This window comes from Prunus mume, linkage group LG6 (genome assembly GCF_029339155.1).
Source record: "Prunus mume cultivar Tortuosa linkage group LG6, ASM2933915v1, whole genome shotgun sequence".
NCBI classification, from domain to species: Eukaryota; Viridiplantae; Streptophyta; class Magnoliopsida; order Rosales; family Rosaceae; genus Prunus; species Prunus mume.
The window spans coordinates 18,087,969-18,115,540 of record NC_142703.1 but is presented as its reverse complement, the minus strand read 5'-3'; the positions used below and the strand labels follow the sequence as shown (position 1 = coordinate 18,115,540).

At 37.9% G+C, this 27,572-nt stretch overlaps 2 protein-coding genes across 2 annotated transcripts; both read right to left on the bottom strand.

The window, feature by feature from the left end:
• Nucleotides 1-15,129: 15,129 nt before the first annotated feature.
• On the bottom strand, nucleotides 15,130-16,979 carry LOC148916313 (S-adenosyl-methionine 4-1-methyl-2-pyrrolidinyl-3-oxobutanic acid methyltransferase-like). The gene is made up of 4 exons (XM_089054639.1): nucleotides 16,819-16,979; nucleotides 16,208-16,612; nucleotides 15,709-15,969; nucleotides 15,130-15,619 (listed from the first exon to the last, which is right to left on the bottom strand). The coding sequence occupies exons 1-4, from the start codon at nucleotides 16,891-16,893 to the stop codon at nucleotides 15,260-15,262; spliced, it is 1,101 nt and encodes a 366-aa protein (XP_088910765.1). The 5' UTR covers nucleotides 16,894-16,979; the 3' UTR covers nucleotides 15,130-15,259.
• A 7,155-nt stretch (nucleotides 16,980-24,134) lies between these two features.
• On the bottom strand, nucleotides 24,135-25,956 carry LOC103335680 (S-adenosyl-methionine 4-1-methyl-2-pyrrolidinyl-3-oxobutanic acid methyltransferase-like). Its single transcript, XM_008238701.2, has 4 exons — nucleotides 25,842-25,956; nucleotides 25,259-25,663; nucleotides 24,714-24,974; nucleotides 24,135-24,624 (listed from the first exon to the last, which is right to left on the bottom strand). Exons 1-4 carry the CDS (start codon nucleotides 25,914-25,916, stop codon nucleotides 24,265-24,267), a joined length of 1,101 nt encoding a protein of 366 aa, XP_008236923.2. The 5' UTR covers nucleotides 25,917-25,956; the 3' UTR covers nucleotides 24,135-24,264.
• Nucleotides 25,957-27,572: the final 1,616 nt, after the last annotated feature.

The window sequence follows — 27,572 nt, the reverse complement described above, 5'->3', positions numbered from 1 at the left end:
GAGTCATACTCCTACAAACAACTCAGAACAACAAGATGAAGACGCCCCCTCTCACTCAACAGTACCAACGGACCAATATCCTGAGAATATATTTGAGGTAAATACTCCTACTAGATTTGTGCATTTAGAGGATAAAACTATTAGATATCAATTACCTTTCAGGCAAAATCGTGGGAAGCCACCAAACCGTTATTCACCTAATATTGACAAGGCATCCAAGTATCCAATTGCAAATCATGTATCTACTGAGAAGCTGTATGAACCACTCAAGGCTTTTGTGCATCAGTTGTCTGCTATCCAGATTCCAACCAAGGTCTCCGAAGCATTGAAAGATCCTAAGTGGGTCCAAGCTATAAAAGAGGAGATGAGAGCTCTTGAGAAAAATCATACTTGGACATTGCAGACTATACCACAAGGAGAAAAGACTATCGGATGTAGGTGGGTGTTTACTATAAAACACAATGCAGATGGATCTGTCGAGCGATACAAGGCAAGACTTGTGGCAAAAGGGTACACACAGACCTATGGTATAGACTATGAAGAAACATTTGCACCAGTTGCAAAGTTAAATACCGTCAGAGTCTTATTGTCCCTTGCAGCTAATTTGGATTGGCCACTACACCAGTTTGATGTAAAGAATGCTTTTCTACATGGCGAACTCGCGGAGGAGGTGTACATGGACATTCCTCCTGGATATAATACTACTCAGACTGGAACAGTTTGCAGGTTACAAAAGCATTGTATGGATTGAAACAGTCACCACGTGCATGGTTTGGGACGGTTCACCATGGCAATGAAGAATAATGGTTTCAAACAGTGCAACTCAGATCATACTCTGTTCTTGAAACATCGGAAAGGGAAGGTAACAGCATTAATAATCTATGTTGATGATATGATTATTACTGGGAATGATAAACAGGAAATATCACAGCTACAAGACTATTTGGCTACTGAGTTTGAGATTGAAGGATCTAGGTGGACTCAAGTATTTCTTGGGAATTGAGGTTGCTCGATCGCAGCAAGGCATATTTCTATCTCAAAGGAAATATATCTTAGACTTGTTGACAGACACAGGAATGCTAGACTGCAAACCTGCGGACACTCCCATTATTCAAAATCATCATCTTGGAGAATATCCGGATCAAGTTCCAACTAACAAAGAAATATACTAAAGGTTAGTGGGAAGATTGATCTCTTTGTCACATACTCGACCGGACATTGCTTATGCGGTGAGCGTTGTCAGTCAATTTATGCACTCTCCAAGTGAAGACCACATGAATGCAGTTCTTCGGATACTTAGATATTTGAAAGTCCTGCACCTGGAAAAGGACTTATGTTCTCAAAGCATGGTCATCTAAATATTGATGGTTATTGAGATGCAGATTGGGCAGGTAATGTAACAGATAGAAAATCCACATCGGGTTACTTCACATTCGTGGGAGGTAATTTGGTGACATGGAGAAGCAAGAAACAAAATTTAGTAGCTTTATCCGGTCATGAAGCCGAGTTCAGAGGTATGACTAAAGGGATTTGTGAACTTCTTTGGTTAAGAAAGTTGCTTCTTGAACTTGGGTATAAACCTACATCCACAATGAATCTCTTTTTGTGACAAGGCTGCTATAGCCATTACGAATCGATTCATGATCGTACTAAACATGTTGAGGTGGATCGACACTTCATCAAATGAAGCTTGAGGCTAAAGTGTTTCAGTTTCCTTTTGTCAAATCCGAGGATCAATTGGCGGATATTTTGACAAAGGCGATTTCCAGATAAAGCATTCCACAATTCACTTTGGATCAGTTGGGCATTAGCGACATCTATGCACCAACGTGAGGGGGAGTGTTGGCGTGATTTGTGGATATTGACTTACTTTCCTTACACACCAAGGATTCCTATTATAATTGTAATTGATTTACTTTAATTCCTGATTTCCTACTGTAAATAGATTTAGGAATCTATTATTTACTTGCCCATTCAGGTTTTGTTGTATTATAAATATGACCTCCTACAAGGAGAAGAATACACAGAAAATTCCCACAAACAAATATTCTATCATAGTTCTCATATTTTAGCACTATCCTCCTGCCCCTCAAGCTCCTTCGGGCAACCCTCCTGAAGAGCAACTTGCGGATCATCAAACACCTCAAAATGGTGGTGCAAGTCGCTCTTCCACTGCTTGTACCTCTCAGTGAAAAGTCTGTTGACATACACTAACGACTCCTCGTCGAGGTCCTCTAAGTTGTAGTTCGTCTACAATAAATTAATTACATACATTAAGTAATAGAAATATATAAAGTTTGAAAGAAAAATAATTAAAAGGTAGGATACATACCGACAACTGGCCGCGAACCTCCATCTTGATCTCGTCAAGCATGACCTTCCAAGACTTCCATTGAATCAGGCAATGGGTCCGAACGACGTGACTAATGTCGTGGGCCAAAGAGCTATGCAACCGCCGTCGGTGCAACCCGATGACACTCGTCGTATCCGATGCGTCGATACGATTGGTCACTGGTGACCTTACGCCTTCACCGCCGACATGGCCCTCGGGTGTTCTTCTTGGCTGCAAAGAGATATGACAATAATGTTAAATAAATAACAAATTTAACTATAAAATTCACAATACAAAAATTAAAAAAAGAACTACAGTTGAAGGATATCTATACATGCGTCGGACCGAGGCACCGATCACGATCGGTCGAGGTGGTGTTGGTGGTCTTGGCGGGCGGTACCGCCGCCTTAAGCGCTAACGGTGGCACCACCGATGAAGCCGATGGCAGCGCTGGGATACCGGGACCAACTAGCACGTGGTCCATCGGTCTGGAGCGATGGCAGCGGATCGCGGGAGCCAGGGCTCGAACTTCGTGTAGTCGTCACCGCCCTCGACATCTAATCAAGTCTGACATCTGCACAATTTCATTAATACACATACAAATTAATCAAATTTACGAATATATACTTAAGCACATACAACGCCATTAAGAATTTGAACTAATTAATTACAAGCATAGCTTGACCTAGGGTTTGCGATTTCGGAGTATCGGGACCCTGATCCATGATCCGTCAAATCCTACACGATCTTAGAAATACAAGGTACAACATACGTGAGTTTGAGTTCGATCCAAAGGTCTGAACATACCAAACCCAGATCGCACAATAGGCAAAATCCGTTCGAGACTCAAACGGTAACCAAATTCCAATCCGAACACACCTACGTGCGGGTGACAACTAGGAGATTGCACTGGGACCCAATGCACACTGCAACATATCCCACGCGCCACCACACGCTGGAATTTTCTACAAATTAAGGGCCAAGGTTCCTACCCTAGGTTCAAAACATCAATTGGAACACTTTTGTTCTCGGGCTAACCCACGGCGGAAGTGGCGGACTTTCAATTTAAAAACTGGCTGAAACCTAGGGTTTCAAATCCACTGCCCTATTCAAACAATTAATGAAATCCTACCTAAGCATTAGCTAAAGTATAAAAAATAGTCCAGAAACCATACCTCAATTGTCGGATTTGGTGGCGGAGGAGAGAGAACAAGGTCGGCAAAGATTCGGTGAAAACCCATCAAATAACGGCGGCAGGATGGAAGGCGACGACGGGAACCTCCGGGGTTCGAGGGTTGTGGCGGCCCGGTCTCAATTGCGGCGGAGTAGGGATGAGGTGGCGGAGAGAGAGAGAGAGTTAGGGTTAATTTGACAAACTGGGGAAGAATGAGAAGCTCGCTGCGTTTACGAAAACTTATTCGACTTTATGCGCGACGTAGAACTAAGAGCGTCGCAAAAAATGTTTTAAATGAATTTTGCGCCACGAAAGGAAACCAATTTCCGTCGTGCAATGTTGTAACTCCGCAAAAAATTTGAATTAGGGTTTAGGCTTTGTGCATTTTGCGCGACGAAGAATACAGTATGTCGCGTAAGGTTCTCAAATTGTCCACTTTGCGCGATGAACAAACACGTGTTGCATTGCGCAAGGTTGTCTATCCGCCAAAATTTTGGGATTTAGGGTTTGCACGGGGAGATAAATTGAATGAGCTTGCGCGACGAAGAACGAATAGCTTCGTCGCGCAAGCCTTCGTTGTACACTTTACGCGACGAATTGTCGTTAGTTCCGTCGCGCAATCACCGTGATTGCCAAAAATTTGGTTTAAGTGTTCTGTTGGGGAGTGAAAGGTCTGAATGAGATTGCTCGACGAAGAACAAATAGATTCATCGCTCACGCCTTCGTTCTGTACATTTTGCGCGACGAATTATCGTTAGTTTGGTCGTGCAATCCTGTCATTGCCAAAAATTTGGTTTAAGTGTTCAGTTGGGGAGTGAAAGGTCTGAATGAGATTACGCGACAAAGAACGAATAGATTTGTCGCGCAGGCCTTTGTTCTGTACACTTTGCGCAATGAATTGTCGTTAGTTTCGTCGCGCAATCCTGTGATTGCCAAAAATTTGATTTAAGTGTTCCGTTGGGGAGTGAAAGGTCTGAATGAGATTGCGCGACAAAGAACGAACAGATTCGTCGCGCAAGCCTTTGTTCTATACACTTTGCGCGACGAAGAACGAATAGATTCGTCGCATAACCATAAACACTTAACCCTAAAATCTAAACCCCAAACCCTAAACCCTAAACTAGTTTCAATGATTCAACTAGCAAACTTGTTTTTTTATACTTCGAGATCGTATACGTCCAAAATCGGGAAACACAAACATTCAGAAATTAAGTAACGGGACAAAACTTTTCGACAGTTATAAAGGAAAAGTCACGATTTAACGGTTATTTTAACTCCGATTTTGAAATTTTTTTACAGCTGCATTTCTTGACCGAATACGAATATAATGACTAAATTTGATCATCAATTTAAGATATTTACACAAGGTGATATCACATAATCTTATGTTATGTTTAAGGAAAGTATAAATAAACTCTTCATTGTTGGTGAATATTGTGTTTTGATGGCATACGCATTCTACGAAACTAGTTTCAGTAATCCACTCATAAAACTTGTTTGTTTATACTTCGAGATCACGGACCCCAAAAATCCAAAAAAAAAAAACATTCAGAGATCAAGTAACGGGACAAAACTTTTCGACGGTTATAAATGAAAAGTCATGATTTAACGGTTATTTGAACTCCGATTTTGATGATTTTTTACAGCTACAATCCTTGACCCTATATGAATATAATGAACTAATTCTATCGTCAATTTCAAATATATACGTGTGTATATATTAAATATATATATATTTGCGCGACCAGTATGACTATTTCGTCCCGCAAAATTTTAAGTTTACACGACGAGTACCTACTGCGTCGCGCAAAATAAGTACGACGATGCCTCCTTCGTCGCACAAGGATTTGGGGCCATGTCAGATTGTTTATCATTTTAAAAATTATTATTAAAAGGGTTTGGATATATTGATTTACCAATGTTTTATAACTAAATTTATTTTAATAATGTTTTATTTCTCCACATATATAATGTTTGGATATAACAACTACATATATTCAAACATTTGTATTACATAAAATATGTACAGTAACATAATAAAATTACAAAAAAATCATTATTCATCATCTGAACTATAATAACTTTCGTTATCGTCGCTATCATCACTTTCGGTCTCCCAATCCTCCTCCTCTTCCTCTATGACTACATCATCGTCGTTGCTTGGGCCCACTGCAACATCGTATCGCGAAAGATCACCGAGGTCAATTGTAATTGACTGAATCGGTATTTCGATTGAAGACACTTCTTGTATTTGAAACGGTTCTTGTATAACATTTGTATCTTGAAGTGTTTCTGGATCATTTTCCATTGAAGATTCTAAACATTGGTCAGCCACATTGTCGACGTCGTTGTCAGTTGGTCTAGTTCTGGTTTAGCACACACATTCCTATGATCCATATTCTGAACAACTTTCCAACTGCTCCCGGCTTTAGGGTCATCTAGATACACAATTTGTGTTGCTATGTTTGCCAAAATGTAAGGGTCATCATCATACCAAGTTCTATTATTGTTCACAGATAGTAAGCCATGATCGATTTTAACACTTCCCTGCCTATTTGGGTTGGTGTCAAACCATCGACACTTAAACATGATCACTTGGTATCGATCTTTGTAAAGCAATTGCACGACAGTTGTGAGTTTGCCATAGAAATCAATGTCCGTACTTTCGCCTCCACCTAGGACATGGACACCGCTGTTTTGCGTACACAACTTGCCATCTCGTGCAACCCCCAAAAATTTGACGCCATTAACATTATAACCCGAGAACAATTCAGCGCGAATCGGGCCGAATGCGAAGTTATATAACTCATCACTGTAAGTGGGGGAATTCGATGATTTCAACTTATTCACCTAATATTATACAAAATCATTCACATGTTAGTCTGACAAAATTAAATACTATAATTTATATTTGTCAAATAAAAAATACTTATACCTTACAGAATCCAATACCCATTGTGGAAACAATTCACTGTGTTTCTGGGCAACCAACTGTGATGGATGTTCTCGCTTCATCATCTCTTCATGCTCATCTAAGTATGCCATGATCTCATCACAATTGTTCAGTACGAACCAATGGGCTACTTCCATGTCATTTCTAGAAAACGACTCTCCTCGTCCAGGATCTCCAAAAGGTCGTGCGCTTTGGGCAAAAACAGAAAGTTTTTCATTTCTCATACCTCCGTCATTATTGCGCTGAGGACGAGTGAAAGCCGTATCCACATCTTTTAAATACATTCCACAGAAAGTAAGCGACTCATATTGAACCCAAGCCTCTATAATTGATCCTTCGAGTTTCTCCCTGTTGCGTACACTTTTTTTTAGCTGTCCGAGAAGTCTGCCAAAATAAAACAATATCATACAAATTAGCAAGCATGTGATAATGATGCATACACAAACAATAAGGATTATATACCTTTCAATTTGATACATCCAGCGACAGTTGACAGGACCAGCAAGCAATGCCTCTTTTGGCAAATGAACCATCACGTGCATCATACTTGTGAAGAAAGCTTGGTGAAATATCATCTCAAACTTGCATAGGACTTGGACAATGTTATGGTGCAACTGAAACATGTCCGTCTTTCGCAATGTTTTTGCTGTCAATTGGGAAAAAAATCTGGACAATAACATGATTGGCTTTAGTACATCTTCCGGCAATAGGTGTCGAATACCCACATGAAGTAGGCGTTGCATAAACACATGGCAGTCATGGCTCTTAAATCCAGTAAATTTACCTCCGTCAACATTCACGCACCATGCGATATTAGAAGCATACCCATCGGGAAACTTTACAGACGATACAAACTTTAGAAACTCTTTCTTGTCATATTCGGTTTCATAGAAAAGAATGGAAGATCCCTTCTAGCTTTATCACTGTCCCTATTCATCCATAAACCTCTTCGTATGCCCATTCTTTCCAAATCAAGATGAGCTTTGATTGTGTCCTTTGTCTTGCCCTCGAGATCTAGAATCGTGCCCATCAATGTGTCGAATACATTTTTCTCAACATGCATCATATCTAGATTGTGCCTCAATTTGAGTTTCGACCAATATTCAAAAAACATAGGCTTGTGTGTCCAGTTCATATGTGTAGAAGGTCTGAGTCCGACTAAATGTTTTCCCGAATAGAGCAAAATCCAAGCACGGTTAAGCTGTTCCAAGATCTCATCACCGGACCATTCTCTAGGTCTAAGGAAACACTCTGTGTTTCCGTCGAACTCTTTATCTTTTTCCCTCCACTCATGGTCCCATGGTAACCATCTCCAATGACCAAGGTAACAAACTTTTCCAGCGTGCCAACCAGAAGTTACATTTTCCTTGCATACAAGACATGCCATATAACCATTTGTGCTCCACCCAGAAACTATTGCATATGCTGGGAAATCATTCACAGTCCACATAACTGCTGCCCGCAAAGTGAACATCTTCCAAGTTGATTTATCGTACGCGCGAACACTGTTTGTCCATAAATTCTTAAGCTCATCAACCAGCGGCCTTAAGTAAACATCGATTAACCTGCTAGGATCCTCAGTTATCAAAGCAATCATCATCATGCATTCTTTTTTCATGCATTTCCAAGGCGGCAAATTATATGGGAATACGAAAATCGGCCAATTGATGTGGTGTTGGTTTAGAACCCTATACGGATTGAATCCATCAGTGGCAAGTCCCAATCTAACATTTCGGGGATCAGCAAGCAGAACTCGGGGAACGTTCGATCGAACTTTTCCCATGCCTCCCCATCTGCAGGATGCCGCATCACATCATCGTCTACCCGTTTTTCCTTATGTCATCTCATGTCTGTGGCAGTATGCGTCGACATATACAATCGCTACAACTTAGGTTTCAGGGGCAGATAACACATGACTTTTTGAGGGATCTTAGTCGTTCTATTCTGAGATGTCATTTTGAACCTCGACTCATTGCATATAGGGCATGTATCCAACGTTTCATGCTCTTTGTAGAAAAACATGCAATTGTTTTTGCAAGCGTGAATTTTTTCATAACCCAATCCCAGACCATTCAACACCTTCTGCACGTGTTAATGGTCTTTCGGCAAACAATTGTCCGTCGGAAGCATTTTCTTGAAAACCCCCAAAAAGTAATCAAAACACAGGTTCGAAATACGATACTTTATTTTTTCATGCATTAGCTCTACAATGGCCGTGAGAACGGAAAACCTCTCGCACCCCGAGTATAACTCTTGGTTGGCATTTTTTAACAATTTTTCATATTGTTCAAACTCCGCACTGTCTATTGGTGTAGGCACGTCATCTTCCCCTTCCTGATTGATGTTGATCGATGCAAATGGAAAAGCATCCTGTATAAGATCCATAACTTGATCATTATGATCCACAATAAGTTCAACATTGTCCACTCTTGTGGCATTTGAAGACGAAGCATGGTCTAATTATTCCTCGTGAAGGTTCCAAATGCTATATGTCTCAATCATTCCATTCTTTACTAAATGAAATCCAACATTTTCAATTGTCTCCCACAACGTGTTATTACACATTCTACAAGGACAACGGATTCTAGTTGCACACCGGTTGTGTCTACATGCAAACTCAATAAAATCTTCCATTCCATCCAAGTATTCGTCTGCGCATCCATTTAGGTTATGTATCCACCTTCTACTCATAATTTCTGAAACCACAATCACAACACAACAATCACAACAACTTCATTCGAAGTTATAATGTCACCTTAGGCCTCCGGTAAGAGCCCTATCCCATTTTGGAATGCATAGTCCTGTCACATAACCTACGGCTACATGAGATTAGATTTCGACGTGGATGAATTTCGCCAACATCTCGATACAGTTCTTGAGGTGGGCAAAGGTATAAATACCTACGTACCACCCGAAGAACGTACCAAGATGACACCGAAATCTCCACAATCGAAACCTAATCTTGTAGCCGTAGATTACGTGGCAACACTATGCATTACCAAACTGTCCAAATAATGGGAAAATTCAAGAATTAATTGGACCGCGGTCACGTTGTACGCATCCATGCACGAAATCCAACTAATCTCGAACGGGAAACTAAGTGTTACTAAAAAATAATAATAAAAGCACGAAGTTAATTTCAATTAACTTCGTACATCATAACACATTGTGCTACGTTACACACAATTTAACAACATAATATAAATATAATTTCACAACAAAAAATATAAATATAACAAACTAAGTTCAACATAATGTAATTAATTTAATATAAAATGAATAAAATACATTCTCAATCGTTCTCCTCAATCGCAAATTAAAAATATCTATAATAAGAACAAAATTAATAGCGTTAGTACAATTTTACATTAATACTTTCAAACAAATGACAAATAATACTTACCCAATGAGTGTATTGAATTCCCAGCAGAGGTAGCAGCGCAGCACAGACAGAGAGAGTTTTTAAAAAAATTTACATTCTGCCTCTGTAATGGCAGAATCCAGATATGTAGAAGAAGGATTTTGCGCGACGGAACCACATTTTCGTCGCGTAGAACCACATTTTCGTCGCATTAAATAACTTTTTTTCATCGCTCAAGAACCTGTCAACATTGGATTTTTGCACGACGAAACGGTACCATTCGTCGCACAAACTCTAAACGGCGTCGCGCAAATGAAAATTTTCGTCGCCCGAGAACATGTCGACATCGGACTTTACGCGACGAAACATATGTCTGTCGCGCAAGTATTTGGCACCAAAAATTGGTATCTCAGTTTTTTCTGTCCACTTTTACGCGACGAAATTCTAAACCGTCGTGCCAATATATCTTTCGCGACGATCTATATCGTCGCACAAATGTTTGGCGCTAAAAAAAATAAACCCGAGTTTTTCTTCCCCACTTTGCGCGACGATTGATTTGTTTGTCGTGCTAAGTCTCTTTTGCGCGACCAAAGTTTTTGTCGCGCAAAATTTCTTATGTTTGCGGGACGAATGTTGTTTTCCGTTGCAAAATTGTGTTTTGCGCGACGAATATTTGTTCATCGCGCAACGTATCGTCATGCAAATAGTAAAATGTAGTAGTGAACCCTTTTGGAACCTACACATGTTAATTTTTTTAATCATACAATAAATAAGTATGATTTGATTAAATAATCAGACACAACTTTTAAATTTGCACATGTCCATTTCTTAATGTATTTCCAAGAAGAATAAATAAATAATGTCGTAGAAGACTGGTTGATAAAGCTAAAAAAATAGGAAGTTTATTACTCCCTGAGTGATATTGAGAGTCTATTTTAAAACATACTAGTAATTTCACATATACTTTTTTTTTTTTTCAAACGATGGAGAGATTTTATTTTAAAGGATTAACACTCACATCTTTTGCTAAATATTGAAGAACTATTCTGGTTGCAATTCACACATTCTCCAAATCTATTCTAAGGCTTTGATTTTTTCGTGGTAAACAACTTTATCGTAATGTGAGACACGTCTTCTCACATATATCATAGTGTGAAGGCATGTGTGGCCGTAAGGCGTAACATGTGAATAAACTATATTCTTATACCATGATTGAATTAATTAGAAAATCCAACAAATATGATGCAGTAATCAATGATTCGACTTAAAAAATTAATTGGAAATAAGGTGTGTATTACATATATCATAAGCTTAAAAAAATATGATATAATTATCCAAGTGCACAAACAACCTAAGTTTGACGGATTAAGATTGCTCTAACTAAAGCATCTTTGGCATCATTAGTTGTCGTGTAAATTAATTAAGCTTAACATGGACATTAGATATTGATGCTCCTGGTCGATCTTTTCCGAGAATTGTTGACTAATCAAGGCGCAAATTATCAAAATCGGCCTTGAAAAGAAGGCATGAAAAATAGTTATATATATTTTATAAAAAAACAATTGGAGAGGATAATCTTTTCACGGTTCCATGAGTGTCGGTGCATAAACCATGCAATGCAGGAATTGGGGCTTACCCAAATTATCTATGAAGGTCACCGTCATATATTAGCACCCTTCTCTCACATATTAGGGTTTAGGGTATAGTTCATTGTACCTCACATATTAGGGTTTAGGGTATCAGTGTCAACTGGCTTAGTTTGATTAATAATTGGTGAATGATTACAGCTTAGAACTAGTTCGCGACTTTCGCCCAAATAAATTTAGAGTGGTGCTATTACAACCCCATTTTCCTATTTTAAGAAGCCGTTGATGCATCTAGGCAAAGAGCAAAAGTCTTACTCTACACTCCTTATGCAAGCCTATGTAGGGTAGGGTTTTTGTGCTTGTAATGTGTGCAAAAGTCTTACTCATCCATATGTATAGGTGACAGTACTAGGGTCCATATGACCCTTTTGATCCAATATGGTAGGGTTTTTTGTGCTTGTAGAGTGTGCAAAAGTCTTACTCTACACTTCTTATGCAAGCCTATGTAGGGTTTTTTGCGCTTGTAATGTGTGTATAAAAGAGGAGACCTAAGCTTTATATGCATAGGTGACAGTATTAGGGTACATATCTTTTGACCCAATATGGTTTCCACTTGCATTTTAGGCTTTTGTTTGGTTATTGTTTCCACCTTGGGCAAACCGAATAAAGTAAAGTCTGAACGAGCCAAGGTGGAGGAGAGCTTCAACTTCTAAAACAGAACAAAAAGAGATCATCGCACTGCATCAACTACTCTTTTCCCTAATATAAGCTTGAGTGCCTCTTCACCATGCTCATCAATTCGTATCTTCCAAAACAACAAAAGGGGGCTTGAGAAACACTCAAAAAATCTTACTTTCCTGAGCAAATTTCGATTTGATTTGTGATTTTTTGTTCCTCTCTATTTCTAACCAATAATTTGCGTACGAGAATATGAAATTTTTTTGCACTTCTACAAATACCGTATTTGTTTTCTTATACCAGCAATATTACGGTAAGGGGAATAAAACTACATCAAGTGTAACGATAAACACGCTTACTCACTTAAGTTACAAGTCTTTTATTTATAAATAAGATTTAAAAAAACCTTGTTGGCTTCTGATATCACAATCACACCTTTAATAATAGAGGAACTTTTTTCTTTGGTCAATTAAATAATAGAGAAACTTTAAGTCCTACCCAACCGAGGATCCCAGGTTATGCCCACTCACAAATGTACGGACGTGACCCCACGAAGGATGTTAATGGGATCATAAACGCGAAATATATATTATGGGGCGTGAGAAACAAAATTCTTTTTCTTTTTTTTGGTCAAAACAAAATCCAATTAGGCGAAAATATTGCAGAAGACGTCGCGCGTTGGTGTGATACCTCTTTTTTTTTCTCTGTTTTTTTTATTTCAACATTAAACCCAAATCGATGATTCATATTAAATTCAAGCTACTTTAAGGGTAAAAAAAAAAGATCAAACGACTAATATTTAAATTTAACGGTTAAAATAATATCTTAAATTAATTTAATCATATCCAACCCCAAAATTCACACCAAACTCTATAAATACTCACTTATTTCTCAAATAAAAATTCTATATTTATGGAATTTCAATTTTTTTTAGTCAAATTGTTCAAAAAATTAAAGTATGAAGTTATTTAAACATATTAAATGAAGAAAAGTTATCCATAGAAAAAAAAAATAAGACTTAAACCATTCTTTAAACAATTTAATAAAGTTGTGGACTTAAAATTTGAGTATGAAGGGTTGGGAGAAAAAACGGTTTTGGTCTAGGCAAAACCCAAATGGTTACTTTTTGAAAGGGAAAACTTGGGTTTATGACCAAATGGGTTGGAGAAGGTCTACGAGAATTAATTAATATGGTTTTCACACCAACTGCTTGAAGCTTCAAGGAGGTTTCTTCTTAATGTTCACCATGTGACAAGTATTCTGTTGACTAGAACTCCATTATCCCGTCTCCTGAGACCACTGTTAGTAACTCAATACCTTTTTCACTAGACTAGATCCTGTTGGCGAAAAAATTATTATATTCTATATTAATGTTGTTCAAAAACTGGTACAAATCACCTTTTTACCCAAACTAGTGTGTCTCTTTTGTTGTTGTTGTCTTAGTTAGATATACTTGAATACTTTTTCTCCTTGAGTGGATTGTATTTTCCAGCGATGATCTTCCCGTGATGACTTAAGAAAATGAACTATTCAGATAATGGGAAGTATTAGGGAGTGAATCCAAACAAATAATTGTCGTATTAGCTTATTAACTAGTTAGCGCTTAAAAGCTGTTGATTGTAGTAAACATATTTCTGACATGTAGTCTAGATAACAACCATAAATGTGGTTTAATGTTAGTTAATAGCTACTTACTATTATCTATCTAGCTAATATCTAATAATCTATATTACACATTACATCTAAAACCATGTCATTAAGTTTCAATCCGACCAATTCCATAATGTAGAGGGGATCATGGCTCTGTATGCTTGTTTTTCCTAGGTGCTAACCAGAAGTGTGTGCCATATTAATTCATTCACACAAACACTAGCTAGGTGCAACAAGTATCTGCTTGTTTGTCCTTTATTTCCTTATAGCTTTTTCAGACAAACTTTGGTTCACGTGGCCATGAAAAAGCTTGAGGCTGAGGATTAAGTACAAAAACAACCGAACCTTAATTCTGGTATTCAGTTAGGCTTCTATCATGGAGTGGCTAAGATTGTGCAATAGTCATCTGTTTAATAAGACAATTTTACTATTAGACCCCTTGGCCCCTCTGCTTTTGTCTGTGATCTCCCTCAACTTCTTTCAATGTCTGATAGCTATTTAATAAAATCTTAATCTCCTGCCATCGAGGTTTAGTTCATTGGAAAACAGTATTGATTTGCATATTAGAGGTTTTAAGTTCGAACCCCTGTAACATCTCCCATCTCTAATTATGTGTGTGAATTTAGACTATCGTTTGTACTAAAAAAAAAATTCCTAATCTCCTTTTCCAACTCATCAACCCTCTATTTTATATGTATATTAAAGAGAAGTAGTTGCATCTCGGCAAGAGCAAAAGCTCTAGTGCACACTCCTTAGTCCTTATGCAAGCCTATATGGGAGAGGGGACTTAAGCCGATAACGAAACAATCCTTAGAAAAGATAAAAAAAACAAACCCTTATTTGGTGTTGATGTATATTGTGGATGCAGATGGAGCAGTCTATTTCTCTGAAGTCTCAATAATTTATCATCCATGTGATATCACAATCACACCTTTAATAATAGAAAAAAGTTAAGCCGTATCAACCGAGTGAATGGATCATAAACACGAAAACATATTATGGGGTATGAGAAACAAAAATCCAATTACATGAAAATATCAATGACCAACAAGCTTATTAAATCATAAAAATTCACATTCAATTTCGCATACAATAACTAAATTGGAGTTTTGGGTTCAAGCATCAATTGTGTGGCGGATTTTTTTTTTTTTTTTTAAATCTTGTTAAACTTGAACTGGAGTTTCTAAATCTTCTTTGTGTGATTCTAATCAACAAAAAACATCTAATTAACAATCTTGAACATGAACTTTTTTCAAGGGTCTTAAATTTGAGTTTGGATAGCTAGTTAGGGTTTTGGGTGGGTTTTCCACGAATCAAAAACTGAAGCTAAATTGATAATTTTCCGAAGAAACTTCGCTTCCATTTCCTTTAACGCGTTTTAAATCGAAGTACGAATAACACAAAGATGACCAGATGTCAACAGCTTTATTCTTAACAAGAAACTGAAGTCCAAGAGACCTGAAAGGTACAAACGTTACATAAACAAAGCATATGGAACATAAGCCCCATTTCTTGAATATTCATCTCAACGCTTCTTTGTCAACGAGATAACCAGGTTAATGAACTGGCAGTTTTCCCTTTCCATGTGATCAAGAACATCTTCTTCAAACCTACTAAACAAATCGTCCATGGGTGCTTCTCCAAATTGGCTAGCCAGAATCGGCTCTCCCACTGCCCTTATGTCAGTGGCAAATATTGCAGCCCTTGTCTTCTTATCAAGGCCACTGTTAGCTTGCTTGACATAAGAGTCCCAATCATTTTTGAAAACTTCAAGCTTTTGCAAAATAAAAGATCCTTCAGCCTCGATAACCTCTTCGATCTCCTTGGTTGTAGGTGCATAGTATGGCATATTGAATGTGTCCAATTTTTCCTCTTCAATCAAACCCTGAAAATTCATCAAAGTACATTTCAAATTAGCAATAAATAATGTGTCCCAAATCTATTAGAAATAAATATGATCTAAAATTTATTTACCTCTAAAACCAAGTCATTGAGTTTCATTCCTACAAATTCCCAAATGCAGAGGGGATCGTCACTCTTACTGCTGCCCAGGGTTGTGAGGACCATACTGCCCCCAGGGACGAGCTCTTCGGCACGTGACCTCAGAAAGACTGTGAAGTCCCTTTTGAATTGCTCCAAGTATTGCTTAAACACAGCTGGAGGGCTTGTCTTTGCTATATATATGTTCCCCTTGTTAAGTCCCTCTCCTTCTTTGGTCACCAAGCCTTTTGGAACCTACATACACACGTTTATGCTCATGACTTGTCAGATTAAATTATCAGACGCGATTTCAGAATTAATTTTTTTTTTTTTTTTTTTAATCCCTAGTTGATTGAGAAAGTCTTCTCATGGAGATATTTTTATGTTTGAATGGAGCATCGTGCCATGTGGTGTAACTAATGAGCTATATATAACTAGGTGTATCAAGAGTTTATGCCTAATAACGACTCAATGATTGATTAAAAATCCAAACCTCAGAGATCCACATGAGAGCATAAGAAGAGTGAACAAAGTGGAGAGAATTGTCGGGGAAGAGCCTGCCATAGAAAGAGCCAGGCATTCCTGCAATGAAACATGGCCCAAGCTTCTTTTCAGGTTCTTCATCAAGTTTCTTATAGAAGCCAGGCAATGACCTGAACACCGTGTTGAAATCATTTTGGGGAAGATCATTCAAGAAGGCTTGGAGTGATGGAGGTGGGCGGTTGAGTTTTTGGAAAGTGTTGCGGATGTTGTCTATGATATCTGATACCACCAAAAGGGTGTTGGGTCCTGAAGAGCATCCCAAGTCTGCTATTTTCAAACACTCTGGGAAGAGAGTGCAACACAGCTCCTCTATGCTTGCATCAACTATAGGCTTCACTGTTGAAATCACTGCTCTCTGAAGAAAAAAAAAAGTTTAAGAAAGCATGAATATATTGCGTAGTTTTGGTTAACAAACTAGTTTGAGAAAGAGCCATGCTCTTTAAGTGGTGAATATACAAATTATTTACTTTTCCTCTTATAAGAAGTACTTCATATAAAATCAACTAGGGCAAGAGAGAGAGAGAGAGAGAGAGAGAGAGAGACAGAGAGAGAGAGACTAACTTGAAGTAGGGAATTGTTTGCATAGCTTGTTTTCCCAACTCCTCCATTCATGTGTAGGACTTGCTCTACCTCCATTTTTATGTTCTCAAATAATACTCCTCTCTCTCTCTCTCTCTCTTGGCGTATCTATTCTGCTGGAATACTCCCTCATATTTATAGCAAAATGCTTACCTAACACAACTAACTTGTTACTTTTTTACCTTGATAAAAAAGTTAAAAGCTCGGTATGTGGTTATCTAACATGATATCAAAATTCCAATTCACAACTAGTACCTCTTAATTACTAACTTGCACCAACAACTTTTAACGTTTTGAGGTGCATGATCTAACACAGCTTACGTGGGATTAAGTACGTCATAAGCTAGAAATATGATTTGATTGACCAAGTGTACAAACAACCTAATCAACTTTTGAGAGGCGACTAAGTAGTGCAGCTTATTACGTAGGGCCCCATAAGTCACCAACGTTAATTATATCCTAGGTCTTAAGTATTAGATTCCTATTGTAACTAACACATCTTTGGCAGCATTAGGTGTCTAACAGTGTACACTACTATCCCTGAATTAAAAAATTGATGGAACTGCTGTCTCTACTCTCAATTTCCCTATGATTGACAAATCAAGCAACAATTTTGATACTTATAATTGCTAGAGGTAGAGGGATTCAAACTTAGGTGTAAAGGGTGTAAGGGTGGGCTTAATGTGCTGGCAAAATGGACAATTAATCAATCGGGCCGAGTGGGAGTGTTAACAAAGGCGTCCTTCTAAGCTTTTCTACTCTAAATGCTCAAAATCCTTTTTTTTTTTTTAAAGCATTAAAAACTACGAACTACATGATGAGAATGATAAATAAAAAAAGTTTAAGAGTGCATTGAGCAACCTTTGGGCTTGATTTTGAGTTGGTGTTGCACCCTCGTTTCATCATCTTTTCTCCCACTTTGCATCAGCCGCATCGGAGGCTGCCAAGAAGAGATATAAAGAAAGGGAGAGATTGACCTAGAAATTTGATGTCAGTCACCTCAAATTTGGAGTTTGGCAAGCTCGCCGCCACTTCCACTGTTGTTGGATTGAAGAGAGAGAACAAGAGGAAGAGATGAGAAGAGATAGAACACCAATGATGGATGAGGGGATGGGGATAAAAAGGATGGAGGATGGCGGTGTTGAATTTGACACCGAAGCTGATGAATGTGGCGAGGAGTGGCGGTGGTGATGAGTAGAGCTTCAATGTTGGTCTGAAGAATTTTTTTTTTGTTGTTCAAGTGTTAAAGTAGAGTTTCAAAATTTGCATAGGATGGAAGAGCAAAGGCAACAAATTAAATTTTTTTTATAAAAATATTAGTGGTTGACAGCTGTCGAGAGGTCATTAGGCGGGGATACTTAGCTAGATTGCTTACCCTGGCACGGGGTTTTTCTCATTGAAAAGGGTGGTGAAGATACACCTTAGGTTAAAGTGGTGAGCAAAAATGCTCTCGGCTCTTTATGTAGCAGATGATTGCGAGGACCATTCAACCCTTAGGCACCAGTTCTTGTGCACGTGACCTCAAAAAGACCACGAAGTCCCTTTCAAATTCCTAAGTATTCCTTGAACACAACATGTTGAATCATTTTTGTATGTTCTGGGTCACCACGTGACTGGTGTACCATCAAAACACACATGGATTATGTGGAAATATTCTCCAATACACATAGGATATAAAATAAAATATTTTCACATAGCCATGTGTATTGCATGGTACACCAACCACGTGGTGTACTCGAAACATATAAAAATTTCTCCAAACATGTGGGCTTGTCTTTGATATACATATGTTTCCCTTGTTCAATCTTTCTCATGCTCTTTTGGAACCTACAAAAATTAATTTTTCTTAATCATATAATAAATAAGTCTAATCTGATTAAATAATCAGACACAACTTTAAAATTTCCACGTCCATTTCTTAATGTCATAGAAGACTGGTTGATAAAGCTAAATAAATAAAGTTATAGACGACTGGTTGATTAGTCAATACATGACCCGTGAATTGCGCCTTGATTAAAACATACTAGTAATTTGACATATACTGTTTTTTTTTTCAAACGATGGACAGATTTTATTTTAAATGATTAACGTTTACATCTTTTGTTTAAATATTGAAGAATTAGGCAAAATTGTAGCAATGGTTCCTAGATTAAGACCAAATTTTACTTTTTGTTTCTCATATTGCTAAATTGTTACGGTGGTATTTTAATTATGCCTCCACTTTCAAAAAGCGTCCTTTATGTCATCTCAGTCAACTTTTTCGTTAAAAATGAGGGCATATTTGTCTTTTCATTAATTTTAAATTGATTAAAATGTTAAAAATAAAAAAACTCTCTCTCTCTCCCCACTGATTTCTTCTCCCCATTCCCCATGACCACCACCCGCCCCCATGAACCCAGAGCCCCAACAACTAGCAACTACTGGAAAGAGAAAAAAATTCATTCACTGAGGCTTTTCTTTTTATATATATATAATTTCTCTTCTTTCCTTTGTTATTTGGTTTTGTGGGAGGATTTGGGTCTGATGTGTGTTATCTCATCAAATAGATGGGTGTGGGGGAGAGAAACTTGGAGCCCAGATTCCACATCTAAAGGAGAAATTGGTGGGGTCTGATGTGGGTTATCGGGTGGGAGAAGAAATTGGTGTGGTGGGGGGAGAAGAAATTGGGAGAGAGAGAAGAGAGAGAGAGAGAGAGAGATTTATTTTTTAAAATTTTGTGCGAAAATACATTTTTGCCCATGCCATGTTATCATTTTTAATGGAAAAGTTGACTGAGTTGACGGAAAAGACGATTTCTGAAAATAGAGGCATAATTAAATTACCATCGTAACAATTTAACAATATGAGGGACGAAAAATAAAGTTTGGTCTTAGTTCAGAGACCATTGCTACAATTTAGCTGAAGAACTATTATGGTCGCAATTGACACATTCTCAAAGCCTATTCTAAGGCTTTGACTTTTTCATGGTAAACAACTTTATCATAATGTCTTCTAGCACAAATCATAATGTGAGATATGTCTTCTTACATGTATCATAATGTGAAAGCATGTGCGGCTGTAAGGCGTAACGCGTGAATAAATTATATTCTTATACCATGATTGAATTAATTAGAAAATTCAACAAACACGATCTAGTAACCAATGATTTCACTCATAAAAAACTAATTGAGAATAAAGTATGTATTACGTATATCATAAGCTAAAAAAATATGATATAATTAATCCAAGTGCACAAACAACCTAAGTCTGACGGATTAAGATTGCTCTAACTAAGGCATGGCATCATTAGTTGTCTAAGTGTACATTAATTAAGCTTAACATGGACAGGGCATACTATACATTAAGATATTGATAAACTATATTCCTACAGCCCATGTTTTCTTTACATAATACTTGCAGGAAGCTTTTAACACTATATATGCATTCTAGCCCAAAGCATGTGCTTCTTTTTCCTTCGTTTCCTTATCGCATTTTAAGACAAACTTTGGTTGACGTGGCCATGAATGTTTTTTGTGTTCCGGTCAACTTATTTCCATGTCCCATAGCTAGTTGTTGGTGTTGGCCCCGGACAGTTGCAGGCAGTGCGAATGCTCTGAGCCCACAACCTCCAGGCACCAGCCCTTGTGCACGTGGCCTCAAAAAGACCATCAAGTCCCTTTTGAATTGCTAAGTATTCCTTGAACACAACATGTGGAGTAATTTTTGTATGTTTCAGTTCACGTCGTGATTAGTGTACCATCCAATACACATGGGTCATGTGGAAATATTCTCCAATACACATAGGACATAAAAATTAAATATTTTCACATAACATGATATTGGATAATACATCAGCCATATGGTATACTCGGAACATATAAAAATTTCTCCAACATGTGGGCTTTTCTTTGATATACATATATTCCCATGGTTCAATCCTTCTCTTGCTTTTGTGACCAACCCTTTTGGAACCTACACATGTTAATTTTTTTTAATCATATAATAAATAAGTATGATTTGATTAAATAATCACACACAACTTTAAAATTTGCACATGTCCATTTCTTAATGTATTTCCCATAAGAATAAATAAATAAATAATGTCGTAGAAGACTGGTTGATATTGAGAGTCTATTTTAAAACATACTACATATACTTTTTTTTTTTCCAAACGATGGAGAGACTTTATTTTAAAGGATTAACGTTTACATTTTTTGCTAAATATTGAAGAACTACTCTGGTTGCAATTCACACATTCTCAAAATTTATTCTAAGGCCTTGACTTTTTCATGGTAAACAACTTTATCATAATCTCTTCTTACATGTATCATAATGTGAAGGCATGTATGGCCGTAAGGCGTAACATGTGAATAAACTATATTCTTATACCATGATTGAATTAATTAGAAAATCCAACAAACACGATCCAGTAACCAATGATTCGACTTAAGAAAAAACTAATTGGAAATAAGGTGTGTATTACATATATCATAAGCTAAAAAAATGATATAATTATCCAAGTGCACTAGCAACCTAAGTTTGACGGATTAAGATTGCTCTAACTAAAGCATCTTTGGCATCATTAGTCGTCGTGTAAATTAATTAAGCTTAACAAGGACATTAGATATTGATGCTCCTGGTCGATCTTTTCCAAGTATAATTGTTGACTAATCAAGGCGCAAATTATCAAAATCGGCCGTGAAAAGGAGGCATGAAAAATAGTTACACAAATTTTATAAAAAACGCTTGGAGAGGATAATCTTTTCACGGTTCCATGAGCGTCGGTGCATAAACCATGCAATGCAGGAATGGGGGCTTACCCAAATTATCTATGAAGGTCACCGTCATATGTTAGCACCCTTCTCTCACATATTAGGGTTTAGGGTATAATTCATTGTACCTCACATATTAGTCAACTGGCTTAGTTTGATTAATAATTGGTGAATGATTATAGCTTAGAACTAGTTCGCGACTCTCGCCCAAATAAATTTAGAGTGATGCTATTACAACCCCATTTTCCTATTTTAAGAAGCCGTTGATGCATCTAGGCAAAGGGCGAAAGTCCTACTCTACACTCCTTATGCAAGCCTATGTAGGGTAGGGCTTTTGTGCTTGTAATGTGTGCAAAAGTCTTACTCATCCATATGTATAGGTGACAATATTAGGGTCCCTTTTGATCCAATACGGAGGGTTTTTTTAGGGTTTTTTGTGCTTGTAGTGTGTGCAAAAGTCTTACTCTACACTTCTTATGCAATCCTATGTAGGGTAGGGGTTTTTGCGCTTGTAATGTGTGTATAAGAGAGGAGACCCAAGCTTTATATGCATAGGTGACAGTATTAGGGTAAGGGGAATAAAACTACATCAAGTGTAAGGATAAATACGCTTACTCACTTAAGTTACAAGTCTTTTATTTATAAATAATTTTTAAAAAACCTTGTTGGCTTTTTTGTTTTTTTAGTGTAGGTGTTTTGTTGATGTGTAGTGTGGATGCAGATTTGTCCCAAAAAAAAAAACAGTGTGGATGCAGATAGAACAGTCTGTACCATCCAAAGCTAGTTGTTGACGTGGCCATGAAATTTTTTCCATGTTCTGGGTCAACTTATTTCCATGTCCCATAGCTAGTTGTTGGTGTTGGCCCCGGACAGCGCCGCAGTGCGAATGCTCTGAGCCCACTACCTCCAGCACCAGCTCTTGTGCGCGTGACCTAAAAGACCATGAAGTCCCTTTTGAATTGCTAAGTATTCCTTGAACACAACATGTGGAGTAATTTTTGTATGTTTCGGTTCACCTCGTGATTGATGTACCATCCAATACACATGGGTCATGTAGAAATATTCTCCAATACACATATGACATAAAAATTAAAACAAAATTCACATAACCCATGTGTATTGAATAGTACACCAGCCACATGATATACTCGGAACATACAAAAATTTCTCCAACATGTGGGGTTTTCTTTGATATACATATGTTCCCTGGTTCAATCCTTCTCTTGCTTTTGTGACCAACAACTACTACATTTTACGCTTTGAGTGACGAAGGGACTTTCATCGCGCAAAGTTACCTTTAGTCGCACATAATTCTGCTTGACAGAAGTTTCGTCGCTCACATTCCGTCGCGCAAAGAGCATGAAAAAGACTTTGCGCGACCAATTTTTTTCCTTCGTCGCGCAAAACTGGCGACGTAGCACCTTCGCATGTAACGGGTTTCGGACGACACAACTGTTCGACGACAAACCTTTGCGCGACGAAATGGTATTAGTCGCGACAAGACTGCGCAACGGAAACTTTCGTCGTGCGAGATTCGTGTCCCAGACATTTGCGCGACGAAAGATCCTTCGTCGCGCCATTACTTATGAACTGAAACGGCCACGCTTCGCTAGGCATTTTGCCCTCCGAAAACAAAAGAAAAAGCTGCAAAGGTAGAATCCTCTCGGCCTCGCGACCGCGATATTATGGGCCAAAGCCGAGGGCTGTAAAAGATATGGCCGAAGATATCTGCAGTCAAATCGCCACGTGGCCTCAGGGTCCCACGCCCATTTAATGAAGTAATGCCTCTGACTATCGCAGCAAGCCCACTAGTTGCAAGAAGCATTTAATGCACGAGGGGAGAGGGAAAGTGACTGAAGTCAGGATTTGGTAATGGAGATCAGAGTGGTTAGGCACAAGCATTCTCACAAGTATGCAAGCCTATATGGGAGAGGGGACTTAAGCCGATAACGAAACAATCCTTAGAAAAGATAAAAAAAAAACAAACCCTTATTTGGTGTTGATGTATATTGTGGATGCAGATGGAGCAGTCTATTTCTCTGAAGTCTCAATAATTTATCATCCATGTGATATCACAATCACACCTTTAATAATAGAAAAAAGTTAAGCCGTATCAACCGAGTGAATGGATCATAAACACGAAAACATATTATGGGGTATGAGAAACAAAAATCCAATTACATGAAAATATCAATGACCAACAAGCTTATTAAATCATAAAATTCACATTCAATTTCGCATACAATAACTAAATTGGAGTTTTGGGTTCAAGCATCAATTGTGTGGCGGATTTTTTTTTTTTTTTTTAAATCTTGTTAAACTTGAACTGGAGTTTCTAAATCTTCTTTGTGTGATTCTAATCAACAAAAAACATCTAATTAACAATCTTGAACATGAACTTTTTTCAAGGGTCTTAAATTTGAGTTTGGATAGCTAGTTAGGGTTTTGGGTGGGTTTTCCACGAATCAAAAACTGAAGCTAAATTGATAATTTTCCGAAGAAACTTCGCTTCCATTTCCTTTAACGCGTTCTAAATCGAAGTACGAATAACACAAAGATGACCAGATGTCAACAGCTTTATTCTTAACAAGAAACTGAAGTCCAAGAGACCTGAAAGGTACAAACGTTACATAAACAAAGCATATGGAACATAAGCCCCATTTCTTGAATATTCATCTCAACGCTTCTTTGTCAACGAGATAACCAGGTTAATGAACTGGCAGTTTTCCCTTTCCATGTGATCAAGAACATCTTCTTCAAACCTACTAAACAAATCGTCCATGGGTGCTTCTCCAAATTGGCTAGCCAGAATCGGCTCTCCCACTGCCCTTATGTCAGTGGCAAATATTGCAGCCCTTGTCTTCTTATCAAGGCCACTGTTAGCTTGCTTGACATAAGAGTCCCAATCATTTTTGAAAACTTCAAGCTTTTGCAAAATAAAAGATCCTTCAGCCTCGATCACCTCTTCGATCTCCTTGGTTGTAGGTGCATAGTATGGCATATTGAATGTGTCCAATTTTTCCTCTTCAATCAAACCCTGAAAATTCATCAAAGTACATTTCAAATTAGCAATAAATAATGTGTCCCATATCTATTAGAAATAAATATGATCTAAAATTTAATTACCTCTAAAACCAAGTCATTGAGTTTCATTCCTACAAATTCCCAAATGCAGAGGGGATCGTCACTCTTAATGCTGCCCATGGTTGTGAGGACCATACTGCCCCCAGGGACGAGCTCTTCGGCACGTGACCTCAGAAAGACCGTGAAGTCCCTTTTGAATTGCTCCAAGTATTGCTTAAACACAGCTGGAGGGCTTGTCTTTGCTATATATATGTTCCCCTTGTTAAGTCCCTCTCCTTCTTTGGTCACCAAGCCTTTTGGAACCTACATACACACGTGTATGCTCATCACTTGTCAGATTAAATTATCAGACACGATTTTAGAATTATTATTATTTTACCAATTCAATAAAGCTAAAAAATTAGACAAACTGCAAGATATATATATTTTTTTAAATCCCTAGTTGATTGAGAAAGTCTTCTCATGGAGATATTTTTATGTTTGAATGGAGCATCGTGCCATGTGGTGTAACTAATGAGTTATATATAACTGGGTGTATGAAGAGTTTATGCCTAATAACGACTCAATGATTGATTAAAAATCCAAACCTCAGAGATCCACATGAGAGCATAAGAAGAGTGAACAAAGTGGAGAGAATTGTCGGGGAAGAGCCTGCCATAGAAAGAGCCAGGCATTCCTGCAATGAAACATGGCCCAAGCTTCTTTTCCGGTTCTTCATCAAGTTTCTTATAGAAGCCTGGCAATGACCTGAACACCGTGTTGAAATCGTTTCGGGGAAGATCATTCAAGAAGGCTTGGAGTGATGGAGGTGGGCGGTTAAGTTTTTGGAAAGTGTTGCGGATGTTGTCTATGATATCTGATACCACCAAAAGGGTGTTGGGTCCTGAAGAGCATCCCAAGTCTGCTATTTTCAAACACTCTGGGAAGAGATTGCAACACAGCTCCTCTATGCTTGCATCAACTATAGGCTTCACTGTTGAAATCACTGCTCTCTGAAGAAAAAAAAAAGTTTAAGAAAGCATGAATATATTGCGTAGTTTTGGTTAGCAAAATAGTTTGAGAAAGAGCCATGCCCTTTAAGTGGTGAATATACAAATTATTTACTTTTCCTCTTATAAGAAGTACTTCATATAAAATCAACTAGGGCGAGAGAGAGAGAGAGAGACTAACTTGAAGTAGGGAATTGTTTGCATAGCTTGTTTTCCCAACTCCTCCATTCATGTGTAGGACTTGCTCTACCTCCATTTTTATGTTCTCAAATAATACTCTCTCTCTCTCTCTTGGCGTATCTATTCTGCTGGAATACTCCCTCATATTTATAGCAAAATGCTTACCTAACACAACTAACTTGTTACTTTTTTACCTTGATAAAAAGTTAAAAGCTCGGTATGTGGTTATCTAACATGATATCAAAATTCCAATTCACAACTAGTACCTCTTAATTACTAACTTGCACCAACAACTTTTAACGTTTTGAGGTGCATGATCTAACACAGCTTACGTGGGATTAAGTACGTCATAAGCTAGAAATATGATTTGATTGACCAAGTGTACAAACAACCTAATCAACTTTTGAGAGGCGACTAAGTAGTGCAGCTTATTACGTAGGGCCCCATAAGTCACCAACGTTAATTATATCCTAGGTCTTAAGTATTAGATTCCTATTGTAACTAACACATCTTTGGCAGCATTAGGTGTCTAACAGTGTACACTACTATCCCTGAATTAAAAAATTGATGGAACTGCTGTCTCTACTCTCAATTTCCCTATGATTGACAAATCAAGCAACAATTTTGATACTTATAATTGCTAGAGGTAGAGGGATTCAAACTTAGGTGTAAAGGGTGTAAGGGTGGGCTTAATGTGCTGGCAAAATGGACAATTAATCAATCGGGCCGAGTGGGAGTGTTAACAAAGGCGTCCTTCTAAGCTTTTCTACTCTAAATGCTCAAAATCCTTTTTTTTTTTTTAAAGCATTAAAAACTACGAACTACATGATGAGAATGATAAATAAAAAAAGTTTAAGAGTGCATTGAGCAACCTTTGGGCTTGATTTTGAGTTGGTGTTGCACCCTCGTTTCATCATCTTTTCTCCCACTTTGCATCAGCCGCATCGGAGGCTGCCAAGAAGAGATATAAAGAAAGGGAGAGATTGACCTAGAAATTTGATGTCAGTCACCTCAAATTTGGAGTTTGGCAAGCTCGCCGCCACTTCCACTGTTGTTGGATTGAAGAGAGAGAACAAGAGGAAGAGATGAGAAGAGATAGAACACACCAATGATGGATGAGGGGATGGGGATAAAAAGGATGGAGGATGGCGGTGTTGAATTTGACGCTGTGAATGTGGCGAGGAGTGGCGGTCGTGATGAGTAGAGCTTCAATGTTGGTCTGAAGAATTTTTTTTTTGTTGTTCAAGTGTTAAAGTAGAGTTTCAAAATTTGCATAGGATGGAAGAGCAAAGGCAACAAATTAAATTTTTTTTATAAAAATATTAGTGGGTGACATTGTCGAGAGGTCATTAGGCGGGGATACTTAGCTAGATTGCTTACCCTGGCACGGGGTTTTTCTCATTGAAAAGGGTGGTGAAGATACACCTTAGGTTAAAGTGGTGAGCAAAAATGCTCTCGCTCTTTATGTAGCAGATGATTGCGAGGACCATTCAACCCTTAGGCACCAGTTCTTGTGCACGTGACCTCAAAAAGACCACGAAGTCCCTTTCAAATTCCTAAGTATTCCTTGAACACAACATGTTGAATCATTTTTGTATGTTCTGGGTCACCACGTGACTGGTGTACCATCAAAATACACATGGAATTATGTGAAAATATTCTCCAATACACATAGGATATAAAATAAAATATTTTCACATAGCCATGTGTATTGCATGGTACACCAACCACG